At 41.5% G+C, this 16,086-nt stretch overlaps 1 protein-coding gene across 2 annotated transcripts in view; it reads left to right on the forward strand.

Annotated features, from left to right (window-relative positions):
- acsl6 (acyl-CoA synthetase long chain family member 6) overlaps positions 1-16,086 on the forward strand; it is a 31,660-nt gene that overhangs the window by 9,979 nt on the left and 5,595 nt on the right. For both annotated transcript variants that reach the window (XM_058758436.1, XM_058758437.1), the window contains exons 2-14: positions 1,489-1,709; positions 2,489-2,603; positions 3,672-3,736; positions 4,766-4,867; positions 4,949-5,048; positions 5,604-5,782; positions 6,263-6,295; positions 6,880-6,931; positions 11,269-11,342; positions 11,431-11,508; positions 12,125-12,259; positions 12,967-13,101; positions 14,481-14,649. In XM_058758436.1, the coding sequence (XP_058614419.1) occupies positions 1,489-1,709; positions 2,489-2,603; positions 3,672-3,736; positions 4,766-4,867; positions 4,949-5,048; positions 5,604-5,782; positions 6,263-6,295; positions 6,880-6,931; positions 11,269-11,342; positions 11,431-11,508; positions 12,125-12,259; positions 12,967-13,101; positions 14,481-14,649 (1,458 nt within the window). The remainder of the gene's footprint in view (positions 1-1,488; positions 1,710-2,488; positions 2,604-3,671; positions 3,737-4,765; positions 4,868-4,948; positions 5,049-5,603; positions 5,783-6,262; positions 6,296-6,879; positions 6,932-11,268; positions 11,343-11,430; positions 11,509-12,124; positions 12,260-12,966; positions 13,102-14,480; positions 14,650-16,086) is intronic.

Here is a 16,086-nt window from a genome sequence, read left to right on the forward strand (position 1 = left end):
ATTTTAAACCTCTTGTAAGGAGTTATGTAGTAGAGCGCTCAATTTGAGTGCACAGGAAGGTCATTAGCAGATCGACTATAGATAGAGGGAGATGGCAGATAAAAAAAGAGGAAAATATCAGAGAAACAAAACATTAAAAAGAAGGGTTACGATCAGGCAAGATATCGGAGCAGCATTCCAGAAGTGGAGAGACAACTTATCCGTGTTGGCTTTCGCTTGAATATGCTTGTGTGTCATCTTCTCTTGTTTCCGCGATTGTCGTTGTCATGGTTGTACATACGTGTGGATGCAGAGATTTCAAAATCGTACTGAATATAAAAAATTGTACTGTATATAAATTGCGGGCATCAGGGAGACGCTATTATGCCTGACAATACGGATTCACGCTTTTGGCACATCTCACACACACACACACACACACACTCACACCACACACACCACACACACACACACCACACACACACACACACACACACCACACATGTCACGCACACACCACACACGTCTCACACACACACCACACACAACACTATGTGCACAAATGTGACTCATGGGAAAACTGTTCAGGATCAGCAGACACAGATCAGATGATGCTGTGATTGTGTTTGTGTGTTTTCTTCATGGTTTTGCATGAGCTCATCATCTTGAGATTGAAATGATTTCACCGGCCGCCAGTGAAGTGTCTGCAGATTAAAGTAACGACGAGATACGGTCAGCTTCAGCACGTCCTCATCGGACACCCCTGTTGAAGGGGTGAAGCATGGCAGCTGGTTTGAGCTGGTTTAAGCTGGTCCTAAGCAACTAGCTCCTGCTCATGACCAACTAAGGACCAGCTTAAACCAGCTCAAACCAGCTGCCATGCTTCACAACACACCTAACCAGAATATGCTGGTTTGTTCAACAGGGACTTGGAGAAAAGCTGTCGGATTCCAGCATGTGTGCAATTCTTCTTCATACTTCATTTTAATGTTAAATCACACTGTAAGAATGATTGCTAACCCTTTCCAAATGAGAAAACTTTCAAAACAACAACAAAGCTCATTATTGTGGGTTAGATTAGCTAACAAAAATATGTTCCAGGCCCCATGTCCCCACTTTTCAAAACACTTATAAATCACACAGAATGGAGTGAATTGAAAATCTGAAATAGCAGAAAGTCTCCTGTAAGGGGTAGGTTTAGGTGTAGGGTTGGTGTAGGACAATAGCACATACAGTTTGTACAGTATAAAAACCATTATGTCCCCACTTTTCACAAAAACAAACGTGTGTGTGTCTGTGTGTGTGTGTGTCCTCAGGAGTGTCTGGGTCAGACAGCAGACTGTATGTTAATGTGTAATCCGTCAGAGGAAGCGAGCGCTGCTGTCTGTTTGTGTTGATGTCCAGATAAACTGTGACTTTGTGCTTTCAGATTTATCCTTACACATGATCGTGCATGTTGGATCTGGTCTGATCTGTGTGTGTGTGTGTGTGTGTGTGTGTGTGTGTCAGAGCTCAGCTCCACGCTTATGGAGAAGATGCAGTCTCGGGATCTGCTGCTGGGTCTTCAGCTGCCTGAGCTGGATGATCTGGGTCAGTTCCTCCGCTCTCTGCCCACCTCGGCTCTGCTGGGTCTGGGTGCCCTGACCGCTGTGCTGGCCTACTGGATCTCCACTCGGCCGCGGCCCATCACGCCGCCCTGCGACCTCCGGCTCCAGTCACAGGAAGTGCAGGTAAACCTCAGATCAGGTGATCAGAGCCGACCAATCAAACGCTGGCTTTCAAGCAGGGCCCAAAGATGATTTTATACTATTTAAAATAAGACAAAGCAAGGTTTAAAATAAATGAAAGCAGCTAAAAATCAAGATGTAAGCTGAAATCATATTTATTTTTAAATTTCTGTTAAAGTTCTGTTTTGGATGAAGAACCAGGTACTCAAAAAATAAAAAAATAAAAAACCCTAAAGAAATAGGGTTTAAACAAATTTCTAACTAAAACTCACACAGAGAGAGGTTTTATTCATGCAGCTCCAACATTATGCTTTTATCACTTCAACAATAAATCATCAAACTAAACGCGAGTGCATGTTCAGACTGGTTCTGTGTCCTGTGATGATCTCCTTTTGTCTGAGTCCTGTGTGTTCAAATCTGGCTCAGATCTGAGGTTTTGCATAAGCAAAGCATTCACAGCAGCTGGCTGACTGCAGCGTCCTACAACAACAACATCACCACACACATCTGTATAAATATATTCTCATACTCTCTTTTCTAATGTGCGTCCGGAGATGATCATATTTCCTTCACTATAAGCCTGCGGAAAGCTCTGCACATGCAGACTGATGTTTGGTTTTAAACATGATAAGATGTTTGGTGTTATGATCACAGATGAAAGCCCTGAAGCGAGCACATTCTCCAGCAGAATGCAAATATGAATGCAAACATGAATGCAAACAAGCACTAGTCGACCAACTCAACAATGCACCTTTCATACGGTTATTGAATGGGTTTTCCAGATGGAGGATGGCGCTCGAAGGTCCATGATGGGCGACAGCTCCACACTGCTCTCATATTATCACGAGGACGCCAAGACCATGTACGAGGTGTTCCAGCGTGGCCTGCACATCACCGGTGAGCGGCACAACCCATGAGAGTCATGCAAAGAGCAGTGCATTATGGGTAAAGTGCACAGCTCAGGCCTCAGTGTCGCAGCAGAATATCGTGATTGAGTGACTCTCTGTTCCTGTTTATATTGTCATTTTAGACACACATTAGCTGAGCAGCTGAGTTATACTCAGAGGTGTGTTATAATGTTTGGTATAAATAAATATAGTTACGGAGTGTCTATTTACACTAAGTGCAAACAGCCCGCCTTGTTGGCAGAGGCTATTTACACTAACTCCGCCCACCAACGTGTGATTGGGATAGTCAACACTGAAAAAAGACGCTCGTTCAACATCAGTTTCAATGGTGTAGATATTAAGGTTTGTGATTTTTGTCGCGACCGACCCGAGTTCGAACCCACCTTTTGCCAAACTTTTTTTCCTGCCTTTTCAAATCTCATATCGCATCGGAAAGGCATTTATTTTCAATAGAAATGAAGGAAGTAATCAAAAAGTTGAAAATAAGGTATCGAGTAGGTGTAGGGAGGGCTTTAATGTTCCAATAAGGTGGCATATCCATTTAATAATTTGAATTAAAATGATAATTTACACTCAATACATTATTATTGCGTACTGTTTTATAATGTACTACAATACTGAGGTGCAGATAATTGCTACTATTTGCAATAAGTAGTATAAATAGCAGAAAATCTTGCTGTTTTAATATAGCGCAAATAGAATCTATAGCTATTTGCACTTACTGTAAATAGAATATCGTTTAAAAATACTGCTATTTTCACTTAGTGTAAACAGCCGCTGCCATATAGTTATTAATAATGCTCTAAAATTTCAATTTAACTTACAATATAAAAAGCCGTTGTTGTAATGATATTTCACAGTATAGTGCTCTTGATCATGTAAATGCAGCCTTAGTGAGCAGAAGAGACTCTTTCAGAAACACTAAGTGAATGGTAATCATTGCGGTCTTTGGCTGGTGATTTCTCTGAGATCCTCTTGCTCTCAAAGCACTGGTGAGAAGAGAATAGAGGAGAGGATGAGTGTGAAAGCCCTGACGTCTCTCTGGTGTTTTGAGCAGGTGACGGGCCGTTTTTAGGCTCCAGACTCCCCAATCAACCCTACAAATGGCTGTCCTACAAAGAGGTGAGTACGGAGAGCAGTAATACCTGATATTACTGTGCGTTTCACAATACACACATCCCCGTTTACACCTGCTGTTTGTCTTCTGTGCTCTGTCCTGATTTCTCTCGTACGGATGGGCCTGTTCTGATCTTTTCATTTAATATTGTGAAATAAGCTCGTGCAATTTACTTACTTGCGTGAAAGGAGACAACAGAACACAATACAGAGAGCAGCAGCTTCTGTTTCTGTGAGTTTGTGTTAGAATCAGGATGTTTTACATTTTATTCGCCTTCAAAGCAAACTTCTGATTTCAGACGGCAAAGTTTAAATCCCGTCTGGCTAGCAGCGCTGAGTTACTGTAGAAAAGGAATTCATTACTAGCTGCAGTTCTATTACTGTACTAATTACTCTCTTTCGTAAGTATTGCATTACGTATTACTACTTACTTTCTTACCTCGAGCAGTTGAGCAGAACGACATGAAACTGCTCTTTTAATCTCTTTGCTCTTTCAAATAAATAATATACACTGCAAAAAATGCTTTTCTTACTTTTTTTGTCTTGTTTCCAGCCCATATATCAAAAATCTTCTTAAATCAAAATAAGTCAAAATTAAGTGTTTTTTGCTTGAAACAATCTGCCAGTGGTGTAAGCAAAATAATCTTGTTTTCCGTCTGAAATAAGATTAGCAGATTGGCAGATTATTTTACTTGTTCTAAGCAAAAACTCACTTCATTTTCACAATACTTTTTACTTGTCTAAAAAAATCCTTCTTGATTTAAGAATTTGCTGGAAACAAGTCAAAAAATCTAAGTAAGAAAAGCATTTTTTGCAGTGTAAAACTGCATAAATCAATAACCAAAGTATTTAAATGGAGAAACATTAGATGTTAATTTTTCATGTTAAATCCACTGTTTTTATATAGAATTGTTCTAAAGTCAGAATTGAATGCAAGTACATCAGAAGTAACTGTAAATGAAATGACAGTAAAATTAAAAGCAATCATTTACTTTTTCATAACTTCCAGTAATGAATAGCGTGTTTTCTCCGCAGGTGTTCAGCCGCGCCGAGCTCCTGGGCTCCGGTCTGCTGTCTCAGGGATGTCAGCCCAATCCGGATCAGTTCATCGGGGTGTTTGCACAGAACCGGCCTGAGGTAAAGCACCAAACACCAAAACACGAGGCTGCAGAAGCCATGAACACAAGCTGATGATGTGCTCGTCTCGTGCGTTCGCAGTGGATCATCTCTGAGCTGGCGTGCTACACGTACTCTATGGTGGTGGTGCCGCTGTACGACACGCTCGGACCCGACGCCATCCGCTACATCATCAACAGAGGTGCGCCGCTCGCTCATTCCACAAACAACCTTTCAGTGATCGAGTCTTACAGTTTTTCAGCTGCTTTCACACATTTTCAAAATTTGCCTCTTTAACAACTTCACACACAAATCCAAGAATTGCACACAAAATGCAAAATGCCTCGCATCTCTCGCAAAATGAAGCACTGCGTTCAAAATATCACAAACACACCTCAAAACCAAACACCTTTGCCATAATAGTTAGATTTGTGAGAATTGTGTGTTGTGTTTTGCAAGAAGTGTTTCATGAAATTGAAAACTGAGTCAAAGGCTGAGAATCAGTGTCTGGTTTTGCAGATTTGGTGCGTGCTTCTGCTGTTTGAGCGTCAGCTTTCAGAAACTGTGTGATATAAGTAAAGATTTTGTGTGTAAACAGTTGAGAAGAAACTGTAGCCATGTTTTTTCTTTGTGTATTTTAGTAATCAAAAACCTTTAGTGGTTTCATGGATGTTGAAGGTTCTTCGTGGAACCATACAGATGCTAAAAAGGATTTATTTATTTCATTCATTCCCTCTCTGAACGCTGTGTTTCTCAGCTGAGATCTCCACAGTGATCTGTGATAAAGTGGAGAAAGCGGCGGTGCTCCTGGAGAACGTTCAGAGAGGAGAGACGCCGGGTCTGAAGACCATCATCCTCATGGATGCGTTCGACGCTCCGCTGCTGGAGGAGGCTCAGAAGAGCGGCGTTCTGGTCCGCTCGCTCCGAGACGTGGAGGTGAGACGGATCACAGCAGGGTCCGGAGCCCGCAAGACGGCTTACAGTTATTTAAAATGAGACAAAACGAGGTTTAAAATATGCTAAAACATGTACGCTTATTGTAATTTGTTCCCTTAACCACTACTGTTTTTATTCAAGAACTGAAGCCTCGTTTATAAAACAGATTTGATCTTCATTTGATTGTCAGCGAATAACAAGTAAACTCTTAACTCCTAGACTCTAGTGATCATTTTTCTGTCAGTGTTTGCTCATTTGGAGCTTGATTCATTCAGTTTCACCGTACTGAAAAGAGAAATTCACCTAAAAATCACACAAAAGAAAGAAAAGATGCTTTGAGGGTTGGTGATAAACGAGCTGGTTCTCCCATCATGCTTGAGTCCAGCAGAAGGACGATGTGTCTGACGATCATTACATTAGCGTGTGATGAATCCTGTGGGTCTACTGCATGTCTTGACTGACGTCTCGATGTTGTTTTAGGCTCTGGGTCGAGAGAACTACAGGAAACCTGTGGTAAGTGTGCAAGCAGTGTCGATCACAAACACATCACGCTTCTCAGAGCGGACATCTGCGGAGAGATGACAGACTACTAGCAGTGAATTCTTTGGAAAATTTCTTCAACAAACATCCTATAAAAACATACAGTGTAAAAAGTGGTAGCTTGCCATCTCTACCCGATTTAACCCATAGAAGTAGTTTAAGTTAATGTGTTTCAGTCGAGTCAGTGAAGTTGAATAATGTTTTTGAATAAAACCAGTTTGTTTAGATGTTACGGTTTGTCAGTGTAGTGTGTAAGAACTGTAGTGCTATGAAAGCATGAGTTTTTACTTGGTCACAAATGTTGTCATGTGAGTCATTCACTGCGCAGGATTGGTCAGGTGATTAGTCAGCTGTCCAGTGATCAGACTGTAGTTTTCCTCTGATTAAATGCTTAAATGTAAATGTTAATGTTCCCTGAACTGCTAGTCTGTCTGTGAAGAACTTAAGACTTTCCCAAGCTGAGACTGTTTAACCCTGTGCAGGTGACTGAGATTGATTCTGTCGTTTGATCTTGATGATGTACGTTCATGTGTTCTTGTGTTCTTGTGTTTCTTTAGCCGCCGGGACCAGATGACCTGTCCATCGTGTGCTTCACCAGCGGAACCACAGGTGAGTCCACACACAGCTTCCCGTCTATCACACTGTGAATCTGAGCTGTCTTTTGCTGGCATGAATTCATGTAGTGTTTAGATTGATTCAGATGCTAAATGTTAAACCAGTTAGATGTTGGTAGCATGTTTTCATGGTTTTTGAAGGTACAGTAACTAACACAGTTCTGCACGTGATGCTAGAATATATATTTTGCTTTGAAAAGATTTCAAAGATATTATTAGTTTGTTTTTGTTTACATGCATGTGAATGTATGCGAGCAGGAACGTGTGTTTAGACGCTGTCATAAATTTCCACCAACTTAAAACCCTGCTGCTTTAAATGTTAGGTATAATTGAACTGGCTGTACAAGACATTTCAGCTCATTCGTTGACTCCGGCATAACTTTTATTAAGAATTATGGAAAAACATATGCTGCTGTGACTGAGTGATTATATGATTATTACAGTAAGGTAACACCACATGCTGCAGATCATCTCTGAACCGGAAGCACATTCACTGTATGTGTGGAGCAGGAGAGCAGAATACTGTCCCACAATGCAATGGGCCCAACTAGGGCTGGAGCTATCAATTATTTTAGTAATCAAGTATTCTACTGATTATTCCATCGATTAATCGATTAATCGGATAAGAAGTCATTTTTCCTTATTAAAGAGCAATACTAAATATACAAGAGAAAATAAGATAGGTCTTTTAAAATGAACAACTAATTAGTTTCCTTTTTAGAAAAATTAGAAAATAGAAAATAAAATAAATAAAATACAAAAATCTGGTAAAACTGCGTGTGTAAAACTTGTTTTTGATATTCTTCATATTCTGTGTGTGGTCAGTTCACAGCAGTGATTGATAGAAATTAATCTTTTCCAATAAGTTTAAATAGATTTTTTAATTTTATGGGCATTTTTACCTTTATAAAGCCTTTTTTTCTAAAAGTGTGCATCATCTTTTGAGTCAAATTCTACATTTAATCAGTCAATTAGAATAATAAGACATTTGGGCTGTTGCCAAACAAATTATATATCAACAAAATTCATCTTTGCACAGCAGAGGAAACACAGAAGCTGCGTCTGAAGCTGTACATTCAGATGTAGGTCTATTAACGCTATTTAATTCAGCTCAGAGGGACATGGAAATGCATAAATAATATTTTGTTATTTTAAACATAAAACATTGAAATCTTATATTTTCAATTATTTAAAAAATGAAAAGCTACTTTAAATGTGAAATTAAAACCGCCAGTAGGTGGCAGCAGTTCACTGATAATGTGAGTCATTGCGATATCCTGTTTGTGACGATGTTTAGTTTTGGGGCCTAATGGATAGAGAGTCAGACTTGTAACCCAAACGTCGTGGGTTCGAGTCTCCGGTCCGGCAGGGATTGTAGGTGGGGGGAGTGAATGTCCAGCGCTCTCTCCTCCTTCAATACCACGACTGAGGTGAGACCCCTGTGTGTGTGTGTGTGTGTGTGTGTGTGCGTGCGTGCACACGTCACAGCCTTTCCCTTCCTTGAACCGAATCATTTAAACAGTCGATTCATTCAGGAACAAAACACCGTCATGTTGCTCAACACAGTGCTGAGGCTGTGCTTGGAATTATTTTTGTTGGAGAAATAGAGCAAAAACAGGCGATATGTGTCTAAAATGTAAGTCTCTTAACAGCGGCGGTTCTAGGATTGAATCTTTAGGAGGGCTTATCCCTCAGAGAGACCATTAGATACAACAATACAAATTACATAAATAAACAGTTTTTTATATTAATATATATATATACATATATTCAGTACATATCCTTGTCCTGCACTTATTCAACCATTGTATATCCTGCACTTGCTGCTATTGCACTTCTGGTTAGACCTAAACTGCATTTCGTTGCCCTGTACCTGTACTTGTGTAATGACAATAAAGTTGAATCTAATCTAATCTAATCTAATCTAATCTAAACAGTATTTTACTGTGCTTATGAAAACTGTATTACTGTATGAAGTAATTTGACACAATTACCTATTAAAGTTACAGAAGCTACTTAGTGAGTGATTCTCATGTTTTTCTTTTGTTGTTTGATTAACATTATAAGCCTAATATAAGAAATGCATGGATCCGTTATTCTGACACACATCCAATATTTTCTAAACTGTTTGTTTATTTAAGACGTAACCGACTGCGTTACTTGGATACTCATCAAGACAGCCATTGTGACATAATATTTTGTGTATTTGCTTATTTGCTCCAGAAGATGCAAAAGTGAATGACCTGATCTCATGAAAGTATGTTTCAAAGTTTCAATTTGGTGTGCTATTTATATGCAAAAACTGACTTTGGCGTGTGTTAGAATAAACGCATATGAAACGCAATGGTTAGGTTTAGGGTTGCGTATCATAAACAGACCAAATAGAAGCAGAAAATCGTGCCATTGAAACGCACTCTCGTGAGACCAGGCGTGCTGTCCGTGCAGTGCTTCTCAGACCACACTGAGATCGATAACGAGTGACAATGAGGACGCAGCACTGGCCTGATCGTTCAGACAGCTGATTATAGTTTCAGGGGGGCTGAGACGACAAATAAGGGGGCTGAAGCTCACCTAAAAAGGGTCTAGAACTGCCCCTGTCTCTTAATATTAACTTCTTGTTTATTGAACTGTTGCATAAAATCAGTATCACGTTTGTAATCATGCTGATTTTTAGAGGTGAAAACTGGCACTCTTCGTGTGATATTGACTTAACTTTCTTTTTGTGGTATTTTTATGCATATCTGTATGGGGATTATGTGTGTGTGTGTGTGTGTGTGTGTCAGAGAGAGAATGAGACAATCAATATGAATGATGCTTAGTCTTTCACAAAACATAACTAACTTAGGGACATTATAACTAGCCACCATAATGATTTACGGTCTTAAATATGTCCAGCATTTATCGGGTTGTTTATGGTCCGTGGGGAAACACTGTTCTGTGTGTAGTTACAGTAAATGGACTAAACAAAGCTTCGAGGCAAATAATTTGCCTCTGATTTTTTGTATTCGAGGTCCTAGAATCGTTTCAGTCCTAGGCCCGACTTAACTTTACAACTGTGGAGATTTTAGCTTCTCCTCTTTGACTCATTATTTGATCAGACAAAATTGGATTAAAAATGCATTTAAAAAAAAAATGTATTGAGTAGTTTCTGAGAGTTAGTTAATGAAACATTAGCTGGTCTTTGATGGTCCAGTCAGCCCCTGCTGGCAGATGTATATCTCTACATCTATAAAACACACAACATCAGTGAAGTGAAGCAGAATGTAGAAATCAGAGGAGTGTGAGTAAATCACCTGCTCCACACACACACACACACACACACACACACACACAGCACATGCACAGCTGGAAACGTGTAACAGTTTCACATGTAACAGCCCATTTTCATGCGTTTGATCTCCGGCTGACCCTGATGCTCCCTTCCTTTCTCGCTGTCCCTGAGAGAATGTTTATCTGTCTGAGTTTATCTCAAGAATTCAGAGTATTTTTCAGAAGAACTGAAGGGAGTGAACGAGGGAGAATCTCTCACTTCTGTCTGAATGCAATTCCACAATTAAAAAAAAAACATCCAGTGTTGAAGATGTTGAAGCTCAATGAAATACATGTTTGAAACTATATTTAGTTTCAACCTTTATACAGTGCATTTAGAAAGTATTCAGACCCCCTTCACTTTTCTCAATTTTATTATGTTGCAGCCTGATACTACAATCGTTTAAATTCATTTTTTTTACATAAGTATTTGAAGCATGTAGGACGATACTCTGCAGCTGATGATCAGAGCTGCTTTCCTTCAAACATGATGCTAGGATCTGAGCTTCATCAGAGCAGAGAATCCTGTTTCTCAGAGTCTGAGGGTCCTTTAGGTGCTGTTTTGCTAACTCCAAGTGTGCTTTCATGCGTCTTCACTGAGGAGAGGATTGAGTTTGGCCACACCGCCATAAAGCCCAGATCCGTGGAGTGTTGCAGTGATGTTTGTGCTTCTGTAGGTTTCTCTCATCTGCATATATGATCATGGAGCTCAACTAGAGAGTGACCATCAGGTTCTTGGTCACCAGTCTAGACAAGCCCTTCTCCATCAGTTGCTCAGTTTGGCTGGGCGACCAGCTCTTGGAAGAGTCCTGGTTGTGCCAAACTTCTTTCATTTGAGAATTATAGAAGCCACTGTGCTCTCTGTAGCCTTCCCCAGATCTGTGCCTCGATACGACCCTGTCTCTGAGCTCTGCAGGCATTTCCTTTGACCTCATGGCTTGGTTTTCGCTCTGATATGCATCGTCAGCTCCTCATCAGTGAGCTGATCTAACTCACAGTAATGTGTGTGTGTTTGTCCTTTAGGAAACCCGAAGGGAGTGATGCTGACCCACAGGAACATCATCGCAGACTTCGGCGGCTTTTTGAAAGTGACTGATGTGAGTGGTTTGTGTTCGAATCCGCTCTGGATTGAGTTGACTGGCACTTTCTAACTAACCACAGCGCTTTCTATTTGTGCCGCTGCAGAAGGTGATCTTTCCAAACCAAGACGACGTTCTCATTTCCTTCCTGCCTCTTGCTCACATGTTCGAGAGGCTGATTGAGGTGAGACGTGTGTGAGAAAACTGTGCCTGCGCTTCCTGTGACATATTCTGATGCAGTAGCTCAGTTCGGCTCATTCAGAGCTCAAACACACACACACACACACACACACACACACTCACTCACACACACTCTCACACACACACACACACACACACACCCTCCAGCACAAACTCCAGCTCTGCTCATGTTACAGTTTGGCTCTGTGTCAGCAGTGCACAATAACAAGGGCATGAAACCACACCTACACAAACACAGAAACACACACTTCCTCTTTCTCAGACGCTGCAGTCCTTATATGACCCCCTGATCTCTGTCTCTTAAATATATGTGTGTATATGTATATATGTGTATATATGTTTGTGTACATATGTATGTTTGTATATATATATGTTCCTAGAACGCATTTTTGTCAGCTGGGTTCACAGTAATAAACAGGAAAATATTAATATTTTAATATTAAATTAATATTTATGTTAATGTTGCACAAATCATCCATTATGAGACTTTTTGTTTTAATTTCAGCTATACATAAGGCAACAGAGTTATTATATCAGATCAGTTCAGTCGGCGTTCGTCAGTATCTCTGATCGCTCAGTCTGCTGTTCCTGATCTCTAGGCGGTGGTCATCTGCCACGGCGGGAGGATTGGCTTTTTCCAAGGCGATATCCGTCTGCTTTCGGATGACATGAAGGCTCTGCAGCCCACCATATTTCCAGTGGTTCCGCGGCTCCTGAACCGCATGTATGACAAGGTGAGACGCTGCCCGCTTTCTGTCTGTCTGCGTATGAAAGTCCTGCACAAACGGACTGATCCACGAACATATTCCTGAAGAGTAATAATGCACACAGACACCAGCAGTGTAACAAGGGCTAACCTGCAGATGATAGCTTAAAGAGCCTCTTCTGCCTGGTTTAACACATTAAAATGAGTTTTGTTGGAATAAACTGAAGAATTTAGGTTAAAGTTAAATCATATTTTTGACTTACTCATTAATTTAGATGTTTTAGGTTGCACATCAGATGTGCAGCACTCCGACTGTGTTTTTGATCAACGACTTGTGGTTTATTGCTTGATTCAGACAATATTTGCTGTTTATAAAAATGGTGTATATTGAATTATAAATATGTTTATATTTTAAGGCTCTTGACATGTGTGTGTGTGTGTGTGTGTGTGTGTACAGGCCTTTCAGGCATTTATATGGTTTGTGAGGACACAAATGTGTATAATGACATGAGTATTACAACATGAACATGATTTATGAAGTGTACACTTCCTGTGAACCAAATGGCTTGAAATCAAACTAAACAGTGTGTTTTTGAGAATGTAGAGATGGCCGTAGTTTTGTGTGAGGGGTAGGTTTAGGGGATAGAAAATCCAGTCTGGACGGCAGGGAAACCATTACACCTGTGGAATGAACCCATAAAACACTGAGCTCATGCTGTCTGTGTCGTCTCTCAGATCTTCAGTCAGGCCAACACCTCGATGAAGCGCTGGCTGCTGAACTTCGCCGCGAAGAGGAAAGGGCTGGAGGTGAAGCGCGGCGTGATCCGCTGCGACAGCGTCTGGGACAAGATCTTCTTCCACAAGATACAGGTGCGTGATGAGCCGTGCTGGTCTCTGACCGCTCGTCTGATCTCTGACTGCTCGTCTGATCTCTGACCACTCGTCTGATCTCTGACCGCTCGTCTGATCTCTGACTGCTCGTCTGATCTCTGACTGCTCGTCTGATCTCTGACCGCTTGTCTGATCTCTGACCGCTCGTCTGATCTCTGACCGCTCGTCTGATCTCTGACCGCTCGTCTGTTGTCTGACCGCCGTCTGATCTCTGACCGCTCGTCTGATCTCTGACCGCTCATCTGTTGTCTGACCGCTCGTCTGATCTCTGACCGCTCGTCTGTTGTGTGACCGCTCGTCTGATCTCTGACCGCTCGTCTGTTGTGTGACTGCTCGTCTGTTGTCTGACCGCTCGTCTGATCTCTGACCGCTCGTCTGTTGTCTGACTGCTCGTCTGATCTCTGACTGCTCGTCTGATCTCTGACCGCTCGTCTGTTGTCTGACCGCCCGTCTGATCTCTGACCGCTCATCTGTTGTCTGACTGCTCGTCTGATCTCTGACAGCTCGTCTGTTGTGTGACCGCTCGTCTGATCTCTGACCGCTCGTCTGTTATGTGACCGCTCGTCTGATCTCTGACCGCTCGTCTGATCTCTGACCGCTCGTCTGTTGTCTGACTGCCCGTCTGATCTCTGACCGCTCGTCTGATCTCTGACCGCTCATCTGTTGTCTGACTGCTCGTCTGATCTCTGACCGCTCGTCTGATCTCTGACCGCTCATCTGTTGTCTGACTGCTCGTCTGATCTCTGACTGCTCGTCTGATCTCTGACCGCTCGTCTGTTGTCTGACCGCCCGTCTGATCTCTGACCGCTCATCTGTTGTCTGACTGCTCGTCTGATCTCTGACTGCTCGTCTGATCTCTGACAGCTCGTCTGTTGTGTGACCGCCGTCTGATCTCTGACCGCTCATCTGTTGTCTGACCGCTCGTCTGTTATGTGACCGCTCGTCTGATCTCTGACCGCTCATCTGTTGTGTGACTGCTCATCTGTTGTCTGACTGCTCGTCTGATCTCTGACCGCTCGTCTGATCTCTGACCGCTCATCTGTTGTCTGACCGCTCATCTGTTGTGTGACCATTTGTCTGATCTCTGACCGCTTGTCTGTTGTCTGACCGCTCGTCTGACCTCTGACCGCTCGTCTGTTGTGTGACTGCTTGTCTGATCTCTGACCGCTCGTCTGTTGTCTGACCGCTCGTCTGTTGTCTGACTGTTCGTCTGATCTCTGACCGTTCAACTGTTGTGTGACTGCTCATCTGATCTCTGACCGCTCGTCTGTTGTCTGACTGCTCGTCTGACCTCTGACCGCTCGTCTGTTGTGTGACTGCTCGCCTGACCTCTGACCGCTCATCTGATCTCCTCACAGGCCAGTCTGGGCGGCAGGTTACGGATGATCATCACCGGAGCGGCTCCTGCGTCTCCGACCGTGCTGGACTTCCTGCGAGCGGCGCTGGGCTGTCAGGTGTACGAGGCGTACGGTCAGACGGAGTGCACCGCTGGATGCACCTACACCACCCCCGGAGACTGGACGGCCGGTGAGACCCTCATCAGCATAATCCACACTTACACATCTGAACTACTATACTGATTAATATTGATTTAATTGAATTCTGGTTCTTTTTTGTTCAGTATAAAATAAAATAACACTCCTCAAAGAAAAAAAAAACTAAAGAAATATCATTGATGTTGTTATTAGTTTTTTTTCCAGCTGCTTACACATTTTCAAAACTTTGCCTTTTTAAAAAAAAAAAATTTTACACACAAATCCAAGAATTGCACACAAAATGCAAAATACCTCACATCTCTTGCAAAATGAAGCACTGCATTCAAAATATCACAAACACATCAAGCAAAACCAAACTTTTTTTACTGTAAGCAGGTTGTGAATACAGTATTACACAGAACGAAAGAAAAGAAGCACATGAAGCATGTGTAGTTGTGTAGATGTGTGTTTATTGATTGGTTGGTGTTCAGTGAAGCACATGTGAGGAGTTAGTGATGAATTACTGTGGCTTTCTGATTACTTGAGTTTGAAAAAGAAAATCAAGTTACTTGTGTTTGTTTTATGAAAGCTGTTTGAGAGTCAGCTTTCAGAAACTGTGTGATATAAGTAAGGATTTTGTGTGTAAACAGTTAAAACTGTATTATTATTAATTATACTATTATTAATACTTTTTTAATGCTTACTAAACGCACAAACTACACCGTAAATACTGCTAAATGATGTTTCATTAACAAAGTTCGGGAGGAGCACGTCAGATACTTAGCCTAATTAGACACAAGTGGTACGCCATCAGGCTAATCAATACACGGGTATAAATACAGCTGACATACCTCCATTCATTTGACGGCTAATCAGCATCCCTCCTCCACCCCTTCTCCACTATTATCACTAAAGTTCTCTACACGCTAGTGGGGGGTTCTCTGGGTTCGGGCAATTCCCGAGCTCGGAGCCCTTCCCCAGGACAACACGCCAACAACGTAATACCATACTCGCCAAATACGCATTACATTACTCGTGCTAAATATATGTAAGTGTGAACTCGTGAACCTCCAACTGTTACCTTAAAGAGCTATTTTTACCTGATTTAATCATTAATTGTGACCCTGGACGACAAAACCAGTCTTAAGTGTCAATTTTTCAAAATTGAGATATATACATCAACTGAAAACTGAATAAATAAGCTTTCATTGATGTATGGTTTGTTGGACAATATTTGTCTGAGATGCAACTATTTGAAAATCTGGAATCTGAGGGTGCAAAAAAATCTAAATATTGAGAAAATCGCCTTTAAAGTTGTTCAAATGAAGTTCTTAGCAATGCATATTACTAATCAAAAGTTTTGATATATTTATGGTAAGAAATTTACTAAATATCTTCATGGAACATGATCTTTACTTAATATCCTAATGATTTTTGGCATAAAAGAAAAATGTATAATTTTGACTCATACAATGTATTGTTGGCTATT

Source organism: Onychostoma macrolepis, chromosome 21 (genome assembly GCF_012432095.1).
Source record: "Onychostoma macrolepis isolate SWU-2019 chromosome 21, ASM1243209v1, whole genome shotgun sequence".
Taxonomy (NCBI): Eukaryota; Metazoa; Chordata; class Actinopteri; order Cypriniformes; family Cyprinidae; genus Onychostoma; species Onychostoma macrolepis.